General features: G+C 40.2%; 3 protein-coding genes across 4 annotated transcripts in view; 1 reads left to right on the top strand and 2 right to left on the bottom strand.

The window, feature by feature from the left end:
* The first annotated feature begins 58 nt into the window (after positions 1-58).
* Positions 59-11,042, top strand: osmr (oncostatin M receptor). Its single transcript, XM_046033968.1, has 17 exons — positions 59-146; positions 237-391; positions 504-657; positions 1,307-1,579; positions 1,699-1,828; positions 2,196-2,338; positions 2,525-2,658; positions 2,787-2,928; positions 3,950-4,035; positions 4,182-4,395; positions 4,827-5,012; positions 5,117-5,218; positions 6,812-6,979; positions 8,780-8,932; positions 9,106-9,187; positions 9,290-9,374; positions 10,109-11,042. The coding sequence occupies exons 1-17, from the start codon at positions 59-61 to the stop codon at positions 10,505-10,507; spliced, it is 2,694 nt and encodes an 897-aa protein (XP_045889924.1). The 3' UTR covers positions 10,508-11,042.
* Positions 10,964-15,545, bottom strand: sb:cb288. Of its 2 annotated transcripts, XM_046033971.1 has the most exons (5): positions 15,243-15,538; positions 14,604-14,661; positions 13,930-14,001; positions 12,997-13,081; positions 10,964-12,760 (listed from the first exon to the last, which is right to left on the bottom strand). In XM_046033971.1, exons 1-5 carry the CDS (start codon positions 15,300-15,302, stop codon positions 12,712-12,714), a joined length of 324 nt encoding a protein of 107 aa, XP_045889927.1. In that variant the 5' UTR covers positions 15,303-15,538; the 3' UTR covers positions 10,964-12,711. The 2 variants fall into 2 exon arrangements, with proteins under 2 accessions (XP_045889927.1, XP_045889925.1); XM_046033969.1 differs by lacking the exon at positions 12,997-13,081 and having other exon boundaries at positions 10,964-11,694; positions 15,243-15,545.
* Positions 15,546-16,487: 942 nt separating this feature from the next.
* Positions 16,488-18,851, bottom strand: part of ykt6 (YKT6 v-SNARE homolog (S. cerevisiae)) — a 6,901-nt gene continuing 4,537 nt past the window's right edge. Inside the window, exons 7-8 of the mRNA XM_046035803.1 lie at positions 18,495-18,596; positions 16,488-18,400 (exon numbers count right to left, since the gene is read on the bottom strand). Of these exons, the coding sequence (XP_045891759.1) occupies positions 18,365-18,400; positions 18,495-18,596 (138 nt within the window). The 3' untranslated portion in view covers positions 16,488-18,364. The remainder of the gene's footprint in view (positions 18,401-18,494; positions 18,597-18,851) is intronic.

Genomic DNA, 18,851 nt, shown 5'->3' with positions numbered 1-18,851 from the left:
GCATTGAATGGCCAGCCTTTCACTCTGCTTTTGCTTTGATCGTTTGTCTATTGAGAGGATGATAGGTTTCAGAATATCCTTGATAAACCTGCTAAGGTTGTATCTAATATTGTCTGAGGCCCACGGTGGAAGCTGCTTGGATGCTGGTGAGTTTAATTCCTGGTCTCATCTAACATTTTAAAACACCTCAAATGTGTCCTTCAACTTTGCATTCATTGAGTTTCATTGTTTGCTAGTTTGGCAGCCGCCAAGGCCGAACATCAGTCATCTGCGGGCCATCAGTGACAAGCAAAGCCTCTTGGTGAGCTGGTTGGTAAACCACAGTGGCTTAGTGGGTGACTTTTATGAGATCCAGATCGGCCGCACTGAAAACCACACCATTATTTACAATGTGGGTACTGATAGATTTGTTGTCTGGTCTTACTCTGGTGATGCTATGGATAATCACAAACTCCTGTGAAATTCATGTGCTATTTTTGTGTTTACTATTTTTGGTAATTTAGAGAAATGTAAGTATATTTTCCGCGGATTCAGATGAATACATATGGACATGGACCTCTGATCTGCCTCTAGAGTGTGTCGACCACTCGGTCAGGATACGACATTTCTACAATCAGTCTGTCCCGAGTCCCTGGAGCAACTGGATAACCAACTATAGTAAGATGATGCTAATGTAGTCTGATTCTTAATTGTCAATGTCCGTGAGTAAAACTAATCCACAAAATACATAAAAAACAGCTCAGTTTCTTGTCTGCACTGTTTCACTGATAAGATCATGACACATAAGCAAGATAAGACTTTGTTCTCTCGGCAAGAGTCATGCCTCCATCCTTCTTCTTTTCCCTTTCACCAATCTTTATATCTGTATTTCTCAACTGTTGCAGTGCCTGTTGCAGTCATTGCAAATGTCTGTTGCAATTCATGTTCTGCTTGGCCATAATACACTTGGATGGAACATTTTTATTTTTTATAATTTGTGAAGGCAGTATAAAAACAACATTATCTCATTAATGATACATGAGGAATGTGATTGTGAGTGGTTGTCTGTCTATTTGTGGCCCTGCGATGGACTGGCGACCTGTCCAGGGTGTACCCTGCCTTTCGCCCAGTTTAAGCTGGGATTGGCTCCAGCCCCCTGCGACCCTGTACGCAGGATAAGCGGTTGATGATGGATGGATGGATGGATGGATGATACATGAGGTTTTTCACTTGTCTAGAGGGATTTCTAACAGCACCCCTGCTTGTACACTCTGCCGGCCAAATCCTCATGAGACTGTACTCTGTAACTCTGCTCTGTGACCTGTAGAAACCCAGGCTAAGGATAAGACCAAGATCTTTCCGTTCCAGCGGGTGCTGAGAGAGGGTACCAGCGCTATGTTCTGCTGTGTTCCCCCAAGTGGAGTCGATATTACCAGCATGACCTTCAATAACAGCAATTACCCTCTGATCAGCATTGGAGCCAGAGTCAAGGCTATTGCTGTAGACAACCTGACCATCCCAAAAGGAATCCTTAAAGTTTATTCACTCAGATGCACAGATACAACAGGCGAGAGCCATCCTGTCTGGAACTACGTCAGTTGTATGTTTGAATAATTATTATTTTTATTTACATTCTTTTAATATTATTATTTCAAATGACTTTTAAATATATGTGTGTGTGTGTGTGTGTGTGTGTGTGTGTGTGTGTGTGTGCTGCAGTTCCTCCCCAGAAGCCCAGAAACCTCAGCTGTGTGACCTCAGACATGACAAATGTCACATGCACCTGGGATTCAGGCAGGCAACGACACAAGCACGATCGCAACAAGCAAACACACACTCTCTACATAGAGTAAGCATTGAGGTTTTTTTTGTGGCGGTATTTTTGTATGTACTGGTCCATTATGTGCAGCATATATGAAATGAAGAATGTCTGTGACCAAAACGTCAGCTACAGTCAATCACAATTTTGTAAAGAGATTCCTGATGCAGCATATTGTTGTTATTCGTTTAATAAAAGTCAACAATAAGGTTTCAAATATAAAATGGATGTTTAATTAATTTGGCCTCCATGTTCTTCAAACTAAAATACAAAAGTAAACCGTATTCACCTTGATGACACTCTAACTAAACCGAGCTGAAAAGGTTAAGCATATTTGTTCTTAATCAAATAGCCTACCAAACATCCTTTGTCCTTTCTTTGTTGTTATAAAACACAGGAACCAAGCTCCCATCAAATGCAAGCCGTCGTCTTGTACTTTCCAGGCCATCTCACAGTTGGAAGAATACAACATCAATGTGGTGGTTAAGGACCAGCTGGGAGAGGAGACAGAGAGCTACAGCTTCAACATCTCTGACAGAGGTCAGAGGTCACGCAAGCATCTAAACAGAATCAGGAATACACACACATATATATATATATACATATATATACACATATATGTTGTTACCGTACACTTTCAGTTTTGTTGTTGAAGGGTTAAAGACTTTAAATACTGTGCTGTAGCTTTCATCAGATGTGTGGATTTCATGTGTGTGTTGCTGTTAGTGTTTCCTGTTGTGGAGTGGGAGCGAGTAAGCCCTGGGGTGACAGACACTACTCTGTCCTTGATCGTACAGGGGAACTTGACTCAACTGAACCTCCTCTGTCAGGTCACCACAGACCCAGACAGCAGCACTGAGGTGAATTTAATCTGGTCAACTAAAATATTTATATAGCAGAATTGAAAGTTTCTGCAGAATTTTAGTGCATGGTGGGGTTGTTTTTTTTGTTTGTTGTTGTTTTTTTACCTTCTGTCTGTGTGTAACAGCTTAGCTGCCATAGTGTGAGTGGTCTCTGCAAAGTCAAACTGGACCATCTGCTTCCCAACACCCGCTACTCAACCAGGGTTCGCTGTTCCGCCAATGGCAGGCTATGGGGAAAATGGACAGAGCCCATGTCCTTCACAACCTGTGAGTACAACAAATTGTGTATTACCAGGATTGTATGCAGGGTGTGGTCAAGTCCAAGTTCATCGCCGTTAAAGACCAAATATTTCAACCTATCTCAGGACAAGACAGTTGCATGATGTCCATCTTTCTTTATAGATGTATAGATATATATCCTTTATTTTAAAGCTGGGGTAGGCAATGTTATATTTGTTGAAATATTTTTGCTGAAAACCTTGTTGTGTGTGCAAGACAGAGAGGACCAGAAAGCAACGCTCAAGTGAAACAGGTTTTATTGAGGGAAAAAGGGGTTGAGGAAGTGGAGGTGAGGGAGAGCTGACCAGGGGGTTTGTGGAAGAGTGTGGTGGCAGGCTGACTGAGGGGAGAGGACAGGTAGGCGAGCCCAGTTGACTTGACGGAAGACGGAGGTGAGTGGACCTGAGGAAAGGAAGAGAGACAGGCAGAGAGAGAGAGAGCACGCAGGGGGAGAGGAGGAGACACAAACAGGCAGGCCAAAACACAAGGGGAAAACAGAATCACAAGAAAAAAGGAGAAATAAACAGGAAACTCACCATCAGCTGGGCTGCCACCACCACAAACCTGCCACCAATCACAAATCAAATAATGTTACATAAAAAGGAAATAAATCAGGTATCTGTGGTTGTCACAGAACTGTAATAAGAATGGCCAATAATTTCATTCAGTTGGAACTGGCTGGCCTCTCTGCCTCTCTACCTACCTGCACACTCTATTGCACATAAAAATGTGTTTGGGGGGAAGCCTGAAGTGAGGGGAAAAGAGTTTTTCAGTTGGTTACTTTCTAGCTGTCTCTTGCTAGTTTCTCCAATGTTGCCTACCACAGCTTTAAGCAGGCAAGAAACAATACAAGCCAACAATTCAAGGTCCTACACATCACAAAGTTGGTTCAAGGCCCGACTATAAACTACTGGTAATACTCCAGTCCTACAAAAAGTATGCTGATACTATTGAATGATCTCCCATGCCTGTTATGCCTAAAATAATAACCTTCATGTGCTTTCCTCAGATTTGTTGGTTACCTTGGATGTATGGAGGCGAATAAAACAGCTGTCCGACCCAAACAGTCGTCAACTTACTCTATTATGGACTCCAGTGAGACGCTTAGATTCTAGTCTATTTACTTAATGTTTTATTTTACATAAATAGCGGTGTAAAACTCTTTGATTGGATTAATTAAGGCATTATATGTCACAGCAGCATGCACCTTTCCTAACTTCTATGACTACCTTTGTTCTCAGCATGTTCCTGGCTCAGCAGCCACGGTGAATATCCAAGGCTACATAGTTCAGTGGTTGCAGGAAGGCCAAAACTGGACAGAGTGGAAGGAGAGTAGACAAACTGAGGCAGAGGTCTCCATTGGTCCAGGACAGTATAATTTCACTGTCCAGGCTGTTGTCCAAATGGGCTCCACCCCACCTGCTCACATCACCATCCCACAGAGGGACGATGGAGGTGAGCAACACATGTGGAATCAGCTGATATTCAACATTCTGAAGTTCAACCTCTGTGACAACAGCAACCTCTAAAATCTAAAGTTTACTTTCGTGAAAATTTTATAGTTTTTGTTGTCGTTAATCAAGCTCTATGAGCTGGAATAGACTTTTGCAAAATGTAGTGTTGGATTAGATGTTGGTAGTGGTCCAGAGCTTGAATTTCTGCCGTTAGATAATCATCATACGGTGACAATTAAATCATTTTAAGATTAAGTTTGGGACAAAGATATTTGGTCTAACAGTGAGATGAAAAATAGTTCAGTGGTGGAGATTTTTCCCTGTAGTTGATTTGTTTGTTTATATTGATCTTCGAATTTACCTACACTACTTGTCAAGTTGTACCACAACACACAATCAGCACCACAATCTGAAATATGTTTCTCCATCCAGAAATCCTCCCAGTGGAGAAACGGTTGAGCAGCAGCAAAGCTGCTGGTTTTAATCTGTCCTGGGAAGAGCAGGACACTGCCACCTGTGGCTATACTGTGGAGTGGTGCGTTCTGGGAAATGCAGAGAATTGTACTCTGCGATGGATGAAAGTGCCACAGGGAAACAACACATTGTTCTTACCTGCGAGTACGGGTTTTTTTTATCATTGTTTTCCTTTAGTGGTCTCTGCAAACGTCTCCTTTAAGTTTATCCTATTATGGCATTTATTGTCATTCACCTTTATTTTGCAGGGAATTTCAAAGCAGGTTGTGGGTATACATTTAAGATCTATGGATGCATTGCAAATGAACACAGACTTCTGGAGATACAGACCGGATACTCACAAGAACTCAGTGAGTGTTATTACTCATTAATAAGTTGTACTGAAAATGCATGTCTGTCTTCTAGTACTGTACAAAAGTTTTAGGTAATGGTGGGAAATGCTGTAAAGTAAGAATGCTTTCAAAAATCGACAACCTAATAGAGTATATTTATCAATTAACAAAATGCAATGTGACTGAAAAGGATAAAAATATAAATTAAATCAATGTTTGCCCTCAAAACAGCATCACTTCTTCTAGGTGCACTTGCACAAAGTCAGAGATTTTGTAGGCATATCCTCAGGTGTATGATAAACAATTATACCACACAGGTGCTAGTGATCACTAATTCAATTTTTAGTTTGAAACACAATCATTAACTGAAACAGAAACAGCTGTGTAGGAGGATTACAACTGGGTGAGGAACAGCCAAAGTCAGCTAACAAGGTGAGATTTACTGTCAAAAGTCATCCACTATGGCAAGACTGAGCACAGCAATAAGACACAGGGTAGTTAGCAAGGTCTCTCCCAGGCAGAATTTTCAAGGCAGACAGGGGTTTCCAGATGTGCTGTCCAAGCTCTTTAAAGAATCACAAAGAAACTGGCAACGCTGGTGACCATAGGCATAGTCGTCAGCCCAAGATTATTTGCAGTATTTGCTATATAGAAGCATGGTCGAGGTTCCTCGCAAGTTTGGGCTTGCATTTCTGCAAAAATCCTCAGTGTAAAGAAGAACAAGGAGTCCTGGAAGTGATGATTTGGCCCCTACAGAGCCCTGATCCCAACATCATGGAGTCTGTCTGGGATTACATGAAGAGAGAGAAGCAACTGAGGATGCCTAAATCCACAAAAGGACTGTGGGTTGTTCTCTAAGATGTTTGGGCCAACCTACCTGCAGAGTTCCTTCAAGAACTATGTGCAAGTGTACCTAGAAGAATTGATGCCACAACTGCATAAAACTTTTGATCTGTACATCTGACAACAGTATTTCTTCATGAAGTTATTTGTCATTTTGCTTGTCTCACAGGTACATGGTTTAAGGTATTTAAGGTTTAAAGTTCTAAAAGATTTAAAAGGTTTAAAGTTCTAAAAGCTCTAAAGTTCTCCGAACTGGTGCCTCAAAAGATAGGGCGGTGAGACACACTGCAGGAGAGGTCTTGAGCACAGGGCCAAGAATTCAACGTTTAATAAGGTGTGCCAGATAAAGTTTTGACACAGGATGTCTTCGTCAGAGGTTTTAATGAGGACACCCCCCAGATGTTATCTACTGTATACACAAGACACCATTTTTCCTGTTTGTCAGATATGCAGAGAGGAATAGACAGGGGGGATCAGAGACAAGTAGGCCATGCAAATTGTATTTATTGACGTCTGACGACTGACGTCTGTGAACCAAACACCAGCTTTAATTTGATAATTTGATAAAAGCCAAATCAGTGGAAAAAAGACATAGCAGTCACTTTCTATCAAATCTTTTGCAGCAAATTCTGACATCAGCACAACAATGCAGGCCTCAGATAGAAAGCCCCTGTAGGTTCACATCATTTTTGGAAGTTGTATTGTTGCTTGAAGTCTGTTGCTTTAATTCTAATTGATTCAATCGGTCTCCCTTCCTCAAAAAATAAGATGCTGTACCGTCCCCGAGTCTGATTGAACCTGTTCAGAGTACTTCCTCGTCTGTGACACTGGAGTGGCGTTACAATGAGGATGATCCGGCTCATCCTGCGTTCATCACTGGGTACCTGGTTACAGTGCAGGAAGTAGGATCTGATACGCTCCCGGGTCATGCTACAAGTGGGTGCAGAGGAAAGCTTTCAGTGTTAATAATTCTTGATTTGATCACTAACTTATATACACTTTGTTTTTGCCCCCATTCATCATGAGCTGAACTCAACGATCTAAGACTGCTGCTGAGATAATCCATCCACCTCACAGGTGTGGCTTATCAAGATACGTGTATTTATATATTCTAATTGAAATCTGGCTTAAAATTTTCCAATTTGTACTAGAACCAATAATTCTATATGGTAGCGAAATCTGGGGGCTAAAACTTAATAATGAATTTGACAAATGGGACAAAACAATCATAGAATCTTTCCATACTGAGTTCTGTAAGAGCATCCTGCAAGTGCAGAGAAAGACACCAAATAACCTGTGCAGAGCAGAGCTCGACCAACACCCCCTCCTACTAAAAATACAGAAAAGATCACTTAAATTTTACAATCACTTAAAATCTGTTAACCCCCAGACATATCATCACAAAGCCCTAACATACCAGTAGCTGAAACCAGAGAAGAGTCCCCTCAGCTGGTCCTGAGGCTCTCTGCAGTAACAAGTCCCCAACAACCTCAGGACAGCAACACCAACTCAAGCAGACCAAACCAAATTATCAGCAAGCAGAAAGAAAAATATATTGAATACTGGAAAGAAACGACCAAAACACAAAGTAAATTACAATGTTATCTGACCCTAAAAAGAGAATTCAATGTCCCAAACTAAGAAAAACGTTGACAACATACAACACAGCCTGGCCACAGAAAAGGGTCACCACAGACAGAACTGGCTACCACAAGAGGAGAGACTCTGCTCCCTGTGTGACATAGGACAGGTAGAGACAGAGCTGCACTTTCTAACCTCATGCCCCAAATATAAAACACTAAGACAAAAACACTTTGCAAACATTTCCCAAATATACCCCGAATTCGAATTCATATCAGACACACAGAAACTCCCCTCTTTACTGGAAGAAATGCCCAAATGTGAAATAATTGCAGCAAAATATGTCTCCTCATGCCATGAAGTGAGGACAACCAGTGGAAACCAGTGATAAAAATTTTTACAGATTTTCAAATTATTATTAATTTGATCGTTTGATATTTTAGTCATTGTTTTGTTTTTACATTTGACACAGATTTTGTTTTTATTTTATTATTATTTTTTAATCAATTAATTTTTTTTTTTAATTGTCTAAAATGTCTATACACACACACACGCTTACTGTTTTATTTATTTATTTTATTTTTAATATATTTTAATTTTTTAACACACACACACGCTTACTGTTTTATTTATTTATTTTAATTTTTAATATTTCTTCATTTTTGTTTAACACAAACACACATACGCTTTGATTACTTTACGCTTTAATTACTTGTTTAATGAAATGTATGGGGTTGATTGTTCTTATGTTGTATGTATGATGCTTTGGCAATATTATTGTTACACATTCATGCCAATAAAGCTAATTTGAATTGAATTGAATTGATACTGATCAGACAGCATGGGTATTGCACAGGTGTGCCTTAGGCTGGTCACACTAAAAGTCCACTCGAAAATGTGCAGTTCAATCAAACAGCAAAATGCCACAGATTTTGCAGGTTTTGAGGGAGCGTGCAATTGGCATTAGATTAGATCTTTGAGTTCAGCTCATGATGAATGGGGGCAAAAGTGTTTTGTTCAGTGTATCTACTCTAAACAATCATATGTTAACATTTATTTGGAAGTTAGAAGCAATCTCAGATAAACACTGGTTTAAGTCGCTCTTGAGCTTTGATGCATTAGAAATAAGGCATTTATAATCTTGTGTACATCTAGATCTGTTCAATGTGTCAGTGGAACACCCTCGCAGGAAGTCTGTAACCATAGAGGATCTGCAGCAGAACCAAGAGTATACTTTCTCTGTGAGCGCTCTCACTAAGGAGGGGCCTGGACAACCAGCCAGTATCACAATTAGGACCAGAAGCAACTGTGAGCTCCATAACATCCAGTGCACTCAGAGATACAACAATTCAACAATGTTGATTGATTGGACTATTGTTTTTTTTCTCTTTTGACTAAAAGTTCTAAAATTCCAGTACACATACTTGAATTTTACTAGTTGATTGTATAAACTGCTCATCTTTTCCCCTTTCCTCTTGTAGACTCTCCTCACTTGGTCAAGATACTGACTCCCATCTTTTTACTGCTGGGCTGCACCATTCTTCTGTGGCCTCAAAGAAAAATGTGAGTAACTTCATCTTTAAATCTTCATTTAAACATTAAATCCTGCAGGAGACAACCTGGAGCCCACTCTCCTCCATCTTTTCTGTTCTGCTTCTCCTCCAGTCTGACGAGTTGGCTGAAGGACATATTTGTTTATCCTGCTGGTATGAACATCAACATTCCTGAGTTAGACAGCTTCCTGCAAGAGGTATGTACAAACCATTGAAAGAGTCAAATCATGCATAGAGAGGAAACAACTGCTATGTGTTTACCGTAACATACATTTAGTACATAAGACATGCATGTTTTTTAATCTTTGTTTGGAGAGCATGGAAACTTTAAACTATTTCAACAAACTAAATGTGATGCAGTCTAAAGCATAAAAAACACTGTGTTCCCTCCAGAGCGGTTTCAAAAAGTGATTGTTTGCGCTTCACTTATTATAGATTTAGTAATTCTACATATTCATTTGGCTCATAACCTTTTGCATTTTTAAATTCCAGTTACTGGCTGAATTTTACAGGATAATGTTTTGCAGGTGAATTCAAATAAACCATTAGAAAGCACCTCATCGATCAGCTTCCAAAATAAGTAAAATAAGGTTTTAAGAGCATTAAAGGAAAAAATCTGTTAATCTGCATAATATTTGTATATTTGTTGTCCATTGTGACAAGTGGTCATGATAACATTTTACTCACCACCTCCTTGTAGAAATTTGTGGAGCACAAATTATATATGCAGATTCCTGCAGATTTCCAAAAAACTTAAATTCAACAGAAATAATTTTAACATTTGTCTTTGCATCTGGATGTAAACACAGAAAGCAAATTGCATAGCAAAATAGATCCACATCTGGGCCAATTTACCTGTTACCTGCTTCTGTTAACTGAACGTGTGTAATTATTTTTACAGTATTATAATCCCCTCTGTATGTTTGTACAGACTATTGAGAAGATGCAGTCTCAGAAGGTGGAAGAGTGCAGCAGCTGTAACATTGAGATCTTGAATAACAGACCTCCTCTGAATGAAACAACCGCACGGAGCGACCCTGAACCCAGGAACACAGTGCCCTCTCCTGGTTCTCAGTCCTCTCCTTCAACCTTGCCACTCTCCTGTGTGCTACTCCACACAGATTACTGTCCACAGTCAGTTACAGTGCTCTGGGGTAGGCCAGCCCTTCAACAAACAGCATGCATCACCAACAAGACTTATTTTCAAACCATGGACATGGGAGATTGGTCTGAGGCACAAGTCATGTTAAATGAAACCAGTGCACCTTCTGAGAGTCTGCAAGAATCATGTAGTGTAATATATGGTTATATATCCAATGATACTTTATAAATAGACTAAGCCCAAAACTTATATATCATATGTTTTACGTCTGACTCAAAAACATAGAGGTCTCTCACATTTGACGTACAGGGACGTACTTGTTGGAACAGGTCACTCAGTAAGAGCAGAGAGCTCTACTGACATTTTCTACAGTTGTGATTCCCATTTCCAGCAAATTTGCACTTCATCTCCTGACATTTGTTATAACTAATAAATGTATAATCTTGTATAGTCTCTCCTTGTGCACTTCCAAAGAAATTAGATCTTTGAAAGCCAGACTGTTTTAGTCATTTCAAAGGCATCCAAGGAACTTAGTGAGGTGTGTTCTCACAAGTGCAGCTTCATCAAGAAACACACAGAACCGGTTAATTAAATTAGTACATTAACAATGTGTGAGTGTGATCTTGGTTTTGCTCTGGGTAGAAATCTAGGTTAGAATAAAGAATCACTATGATTGGGAAGTAGTGAAGACAATTTATACGGTTTATTCTACTTATTGATTTAAAGTTTACAGTACATCTAATAAATGCTTTATTAAACAGTTTTTACTCAGCAATTTTCATTTAAAAAACTCAAGGTTTAGAACATCATCTATGACTGATCATACAAATGATATATCTTGTACAATCCCTGGAGCTGATACATACATTAAAAGTTGTGTCTCACATTTAAGTATAAAAAGTATATAATATCAACGGTACTAAGGGCAGACATCCAGTAATTAAATCAGAATTTCTACACCATATAAAGCATAATCCTTGTGCAATGCAATTACCATCCACCCTTTCAGTGTAACTATTGTCACATCTTCCCTGATGTTCTGAAAAAATGCTGATGCACTTAGTTTTTATCAAAGTCAAATGTTTGACTGGATTGCACATTTCAAATGATTAATAGCTGGTATTTTGGTATACACCAACCCACATTCCATGCTCATTACTTAGTTCAACTTCACTGACAGTTGCACAACTGGTTCGGGAAAATAACAAAGTGTTGTGACATGGCCATGACAAAGTCAGCTACTCAAGTAGCATGTAACAAGCATATTAAGGAGGGTGGTGCAGAATGTGCCCATCCGGCCCGGGTAACCACATAAATGAATGGCATACAAAAGGCCAGTTTTTCATGTCTTCTCTTCTTGATTGTATAGATTCCAGGATTCAGCAGCTTGTGAACGTAATCTGACCTGAGACACACTGAAAACACAGATGAAACACAGAAAACCTTTCCCTTTACACTCACACTGGCACATCATCTGTTAATTGCTCGGTTTCATTAAAGTTTCTGCATTAATCCATCCATAGAACTTCATTCCTCATTCCTAAGCCAAGTTAGAAAAACTAAACAAAAGAAAAGAAAAAAGAAGTGGTTCAGTCTCTTTTAGAGTTCCACCAAATTGTGACTCTGTCGCTTATGTTAGCATGTGTTTATATTCACATTCCACTAAATGTAAAAAAAAAAAAAAAAGGAAAAAATCCCAGTTTATTACAGAGTCAAATGTCATACAGTAGTTACAACATCGTGAGTGAAGTGAATACACCATGTGGATTTCAAAGAACCCAAGGACCTATTTCTAGATCCCCACAGTAAATGCTGACTGAAGACTTGATTAGATATGATTGGCTGATTGCCCTGAACCCCCTGGCAGCTTTACAGCTTTCCCCCAAAAAATGTTTAAGAAACAAGGACAGATTAAAATGGATGCAAATGATACCTACTGTGGCCATTATGCACTTTTGAAAATATAAAGAAACACTATGCCAGACATGTTTAAACTGCAACTGTCCATTTGGTGCTGTTGCAAAACATGCAAAAAAAATCTACATACATTAAATATCCCTAAATCTCTGTTCCAGACACACATACACACAGCTTATTGGTCACTGGGGTGAGCTGTGGCCTGAGCTGCCCCGGCCCTCAGTAGTGCAGAGTTCAGAAAAACAAAACAAAAGCAGCACAATCTGACCGGCCAAAACCACATCAACATGGAACTGGGAGTCAACAGGAGCCACCAGCCGGCAGTAAAGCTGAGGGAAACTGCTGATCCACTCAGCTGAGTCCTTTTTATGGTTTGACCTTTGGATCTATTAGGAGGATCTTCTTCAGTGGCATATTGTCACTGGTGCTTTTCTTTGACTCGGAGCAAAGTCTGCTCTCAGATTTTAGTCCACACCAATAAGATCCAAAATGACCTGCATAACAGAAGCCAGTCTTCACACAGAAGTCCTCTGATGAACCCTTACCCTCACCTTGCCGTGCTTTCTGAAAGGAAAACACGGATGTGTGTGTTTACATGACAACTGCACAATACAGTAGCACAATTATATATGTAGTGGAAAGAGTGCCCATCATGTGAGGTGGTTTGTCTTTCTCTGATGAACTGGGATACAAAGTTCAAACATGTGACACTAAAAGGCAGGTGAAAAAGATCACTGTATCAACAAAATCAAAATGAAGCTCCAGCAAAATCAAGTTAGGGCTTGTTGTCTGTTCTTTACCGTTGTGGTGGTGACACCATGCACTTCCAGAGAACAGCGTAGAGAGCAAGTATAAAGGCAATGAACACTGTGGCTGCAATTGCACCTAAAAGCACACATACATAAGTTTATTTGCACATGTTAAAACACAACTACACATATGCTAATACATGAGGACACATGCATTCACCAAGTGCAGTGTAGCACTATTCGCTGCATGCTGTAATCCCTGCTCTTCTGCAGGGATTACTGCACAATTAATGCGTTTACCTTTTCCATCATGTTTAGGTGAACGAACCAGTCCCTACACAGAAAACCAAAAACTATGTTTTATACTCATATGCATATCTGTGCTCCTCGTTTTACCATCCCTCTTCACTGTACTGTATTAGCAATAATAATAATAATAATAATAATGCTCTACTCTGCAACAACATCTTTTCAGTTCTTTGGGAATTTGTCACTTCCTGTCAGAGACTGTTTCTCTCTTTCAGAGCTCTGCAGATTCCACTATGCCACATTCATATTATTATATTACTGACCATTGCTGACACCTGAGGAATTTCATGGCCCTTTCCAAATGTCTAGTCTGATAAAGTGGGTTTGCGTAGAAGCAAAACTTTGAGATTCAACTCCCAGTGTGGCCCTGCATCTGCATGCTCTCGCAGTGAAACACTTCCACGCATGTACTGATAGGGGCACATTGTAGTCGATGCCCTGCCCAAGCAAACAAAGGCACCCGAGGTCACCAAAGTGCAAACGTTCTCCAGTATAAGGTTCAAATGATAAGCAGGGAGCGGATGTGAGAAGTCACCAAAACACAGAATGAACAAATGGACACAGAGACAGAAGTGTATTTCATGGAAGTGTTGTGTGGAAAATCACAGTTTCTGACATGCCTTATAAATCAGGTCTTATAGGGTCTGTAAAGACTTTGGTCAAAGTGGGGCTTACCAGGGATGATTCCACTTGTCCTGGTTGAAGAGCCCTCTGTGTGAGAAGGATGAGTGACAGCTGCAGTTGAACCTTCATAGGGAGGGAAAAAAATAGAAATACTTGACAACAATGTTAATATAAAATACTGTATGTATGTTTGTGTTACAATTGTCTGCATAACTGATTCAGAAGACTATATAGGTTTGGAAATGCAATTAAAAATGTCTATGTGAGTCTAAAAGGTAAATGATCTAGCATTTGAATGGCTCATTAATATTGTGCAGGTGCGTGAACAAAGTAATCAAAAACACCTTGTCATATATGACCTAAATAGTGCCTGAATGATTGATAAATCCTGGAATATGTGGATTTGGATGCAGCACTTTCATTCCAGCTGTGATGTGCAGTGTTTGCTGCAACTGTGTCAGAGTTGTTGATTCAAATCTGTGGTCATTTTTGAATAGTAGGGTCCTGTACAGTACCGCAGTGTACTACAGTCACTTCTTTGTCAGTATAGGCACTGACCGGTTTGTGATGACCCTCATGTAGATTTCTAAATTATTTAGGTATTTATAGTTAAGGCCCTTTTTTGTGTGGCACTGTGGTAGTGGACATACATGTAGTTCATCTGCTTGAATCAAAAACAAGAAACTTACAACTAAAAATGACAATATAGCAGTGCAGATGCTCACCATTTCTCTGTTGAACTGTGTGTAAAAGATGCCTTGTAAGGAGATCTGCGTCAATCATCTGAAAATGCAACAAATCATGTGTTTGAACAAACACTGTAGCACTGACAGGACCAGAGATACTGCCACTCCAGCTCAGATACTTCACTCTTTACTCCACTTTACAATTGTTTTTGGACACAGAGAGAAAGAAAGAAAATACGAAGTAACAGGAGGTGCAGGCTATATCAGCAACAGCTTGTGCTTCTTGTAGCAGAAGGACACTTCATGCAGGAAGTCCTACAATGTGGAAAATGTGAGAGCGATTCTGGCAAATAGACTCGTAAAGATAAGAAAAATATGCAAGATAAGAATCTCAGCAGCTAACCCACATATTTACGAAACATTTGCGTCAACAGCCTACACTTCCTGTAGCAGTGTGATAAAACAGCTTCAAGTCCAGGTGAAACCCTTGATGAAATACTAATCACTGGGTCCTGCAAACAAGTAAATCAGTTGTGCGTCAGGGTTTTAGCCGTCGTAAAGTAACGTTAGGACTACATCCACTGAGAGGGGCTCGCTCTTGGATCAACAGACTTGTTTTGGTAGATTGCTACACTTCAGAAAGAGGAAAAGGGCGTCTGTTTTCCTCTAACTTCTTACCTTTGAGCTGTTTCCGTTGTTTATAGCAGTCTTGCTCTTGTTTTTCACATCCGTCCACATTTTTTAGGCTGTGCGGTCAGACTTCATCTGCTCATGCTGTTGTCTTCTCACCTTTTTGCTGCAGGCTGAGACGCGCCTCTCGTGCTGCATTCAAGTGCTTCTTTTGAACTCGTACTTTACAATTAACATGAAAGAACATCGGGTCTGGGGTTAGGCGCTTCAGAATTTGAGGCATTCAAGTAAAATGTTGATACACCGGTAAGTGGTCTAAATTCAAGATTTGTTTAGTGCTTTACACTCCATATTCCATAGGCCAAAACGGATATTTGAATGCACTTACACATGGGCTAACATTTAATAACACCTGTTGTTTGTAACAATTTTCAAGTTAAACTAGAACTGCAAGCTGTTGTGGTCCAAGCCTCCCGGCGCGTTTATGAATGTGCGATGTAGTGGCGGATAGTTATGAGGCAAAATGTCCTTTGGTTCAAAATCCCATTGAAATTAATGGGATTGTCTGATTGTATTTGAGCTCCAATTATAGCGCCACCTTTTGGCTGAATTGCACGAAATCATCAATCATCAGGGCCCCATGGGGAACAATTGACCCAAATTTGGTATAAATCGGACCTGTGGTTATAGAGATATAAAATGCATGCAAGTCAATGGGATTTTTCGAACGCATGGATATAAGGTTTTTGAAATGCACCTTCATAGACAGTTCCAAGCCTAAACGCGTTGAGCTTGCTTATAGCGACTCCTACTGGTAGAAATTTGTGGATTTTTGCGCGTGAGTTATGTGCAGTGGACTGAACCTACCCTATAAGTTTCACATCCCTAGCAGTTACCATCTAGGCTGCAGTATGAGTTTTATGCACGGAAGAATAGTCCAACCTATTCAGTTCCTATTAAAATGCGACATTTCCTACACCTGAAGGCTGCATGAGCTTCTAAACTGACCTTCCTGTAGAAGGGCAGAGGAGAGCCCACACAGGTCTCAGCAGTTTGCTGATTAAAGGATATTAAAGATAGTACTGTTGACTGTCAGACAACAAGTTTACCTTTACATTGTTTAAAAGGATTTCCTGCTACACCTCACTACGACCTTGGAAAAATCGTTTCCACTTGGATGCCTGAAAATACAGCCAGAACACCAGAAGCTGTTTTTTGTGCGTTTATCTCAGCAAGATTACATGTTCTGTAAACAATTAGTGTATGAACAAATCAATGTTCCAAAACAAAATGTTAATACAGACAGGAAAATACAGTTTATTATCTGAAGTCTTTGTTTTAAAATTTGCAGAACACATCTGGATCAAAATGTTTAACGCAGACTGTTTAACACACTGGTCAGAAGGGCCTGACTGCAAATAGCTACAGCATTACTCCATAGATTTCACATATTTTTTAAGTTTTGGAAATTTTGAAAAGAACAAATTAAATGTACATCTCAGAATCAACCCTGGACACGCTACACATGGGAATTAGTCATAAGAATACCACATACAAAAGGTCAATTTACTGTCCTTTATAAGAAATATTTCCATTTATTCACCCTACTTTAAAGAGACATACGCCAACAGTCTGCAGAGATATTGCACAAAAGATTACACTGTAAAAGCAGAAAGAGCAATTCAGATCACGCACACACACAAACAACAGTCCTTACACACAGGCACTCAACATCAATGCAGCCTGCAGATGTTGCACATCAGCAAATCGTACACGCATACAGCAGAAAGCAAGCACAAAATACACAACTGAAGGCATCTCTTTATCTTAAACTGATCAGCAGATCCTGAAGAAAGACATTTCTTCCCAGTCAGACTTAAATACAAAGCCAACAGCGCTGACAGTAAAATAAAAATATGTCAGCTGTGGAGTGTCTTAAAATAAGACTGGGATGTGAAAATCACTCAGATTTGTAATATCACTCAACATATGTCTATTCTCTTTTCAAAAGGTCTACCTATTTTAGGAGAAATGTGACTATCATACAATAAGAAGCCAGAAGGTGCAACAGCACCTGAAGTTTTGCTAGAATCCCCTCTGTCACAATTATTGATGGTAAAGATAAGCCCCGGGCTGCAGAGGTCTGATAGAACTCTAAAATCCTGCTGAAGTGTCACATGTTGGCTGTCAGAGTGTAAAGCATGGCTACAGTACAAGTACAAGAGAATCCTTCTCATGAGACAACATGTTAATACAGGACAGGGGGGTTACATGTTAGCCACACTAATGATAAGGCTGCTATGAAGAAACATCTCTCTACATTTTACATCTATTCTCCCACCACGCATCAGCTTTAAGATGCATCACCACTCAATAACACACTCACGCCAAAGTGGGAATGTTTACGATTTCATTTAACACTATGAGACAAGGAAATGCAAATCATGTGCATAGCTTAATCCAGTCTAGCTAAGATGTTTCAAAGTCATTGAAAAATTCTGTGAGATTTTGATATCGCATGTCCAAGCAGCCACTTGCTGTCTTGGCTCACATTAGCGTTTTTAAGATCGAACTCAACACTGAGGCTCACCGGAACGATGCAGTAAATAAACAGGCCACCAGGTCGGCCAAAAGGTTATGCCTGCAAGATAAACAGATCAAGTTTGGAAGAACTGAACCGAAAACTGACACATTTTATGAATTCACAAGACTGTGAGATTGTCGGAGTTGCCTTGAAGCACAAACGTGGTTAATGCTCTTTCAAAATTGTGAAGAGTTGAAATCAAACTATTTTAAGATTTGACTGAGTCTGAATAACATTAAATAATATGAAGATGTTTCAACGTCACTGATACACATCACACACGTCATGTCCTCAGCTGGTATTGAAACACCACACAGATGTTTCCCCTTTGAAAGGTTAAAAATAATTCAAATGTTAATTCTTCCCCGACCACACCCCATCATTCCTTCACCCCCCATCAGTCACAATCCGGATAGTTCACGCTTTGACTTCCACCCTTTCTTGCTCTTATCCTGGCACCCCATCCCGGATTAGACAGCATCCGTTCTGTCCTTTGTGTTGAGAGCAGGCGTCTGGTGCGTGATGGGAGTTGGAGGAAAAGCAGAAAGGCAGAGAGAGGCGTGTCCACGAGGACGAGGCAGCTGCATCACATGATTTCACAGCACGAGTTCTGTTTCCGTGCCTGCAGGGTTAACATGAACCCACATGCATAGGTCAGGCATCTGAACAGTGAAAGGCCATTAGACTTGTTAAGAAGGCGAGATGCCAGTACTTACGGTCTTGTAGAAGGCTTTGGACTGGTTTCCCAAATGTTCTGACTTTGCCACAAGATCATCCAGTTTTTCCCCTCTCTCCAACAGACTTTCCATGGTGTTGTGCTACAGAAACAGAAAATATTTGTTGATGAAATAGTGTGTAGTGTAAATATTTTGACTTGACAAGGGCTCTGGAAATGCTACATAATGCTGTCAGAGGGCAAGACTCTGGCAAGACATAAGGAGGCGGACTCTAGCCACGTTTCCACCAAAGGAACTATTCCCCGGAACAAAGAACCTTTGGAGGAACTCACTGCATTTCCACAGCAGACACCAGGGTCTAAATTTTGTTCGGGGGGGGGGGGGGGCTTGCCTTGT

The sequence above is a fragment of the Micropterus dolomieu genome, linkage group LG21 (genome assembly GCF_021292245.1).
Source record: "Micropterus dolomieu isolate WLL.071019.BEF.003 ecotype Adirondacks linkage group LG21, ASM2129224v1, whole genome shotgun sequence".
In the NCBI taxonomy this organism is placed as follows: domain Eukaryota; kingdom Metazoa; phylum Chordata; class Actinopteri; order Centrarchiformes; family Centrarchidae; genus Micropterus; species Micropterus dolomieu.
The sequence above is the reverse complement of the archived record's forward strand: the minus strand, read 5'-3'. Positions and strand labels throughout refer to the sequence as shown.

Bases quoted from the DNA above. Each gene is read 5' to 3' on its own strand.
- osmr (XM_046033968.1), top strand. From the start codon at position 59: ATGATAGGTTTCAGAATATCCTTGATAAACCTGCTAAGGTTGTATCTA. The intron at 1,829-2,195 runs GTAAGCATTGAG...TATAAAACACAG, and splicing joins ACACACACTCTCTACATAGA to GAACCAAGCTCCCATCAAAT. The intron at 4,036-4,181 runs GTGAGACGCTTA...CTTTGTTCTCAG, and splicing joins TTACTCTATTATGGACTCCA to CATGTTCCTGGCTCAGCAGC.
- sb:cb288 (XM_046033969.1), bottom strand. From the start codon at position 15,302: ATGTGGACGGATGTGAAAAACAAGAGCAAGACTGCTATAAACAACGGA. The intron at 14,662-15,242 runs GTAAGAAGTTAG...TTGCATTTTCAG, and splicing joins ACAACGGAAACAGCTCAAAG to ATGATTGACGCAGATCTCCT. The intron at 11,695-13,929 runs GTAAGCCCCACT...CTGTGTTTTCAG, and splicing joins GACAAGTGGAATCATCCCTG to TGTGTCTCAGGTCAGATTAC.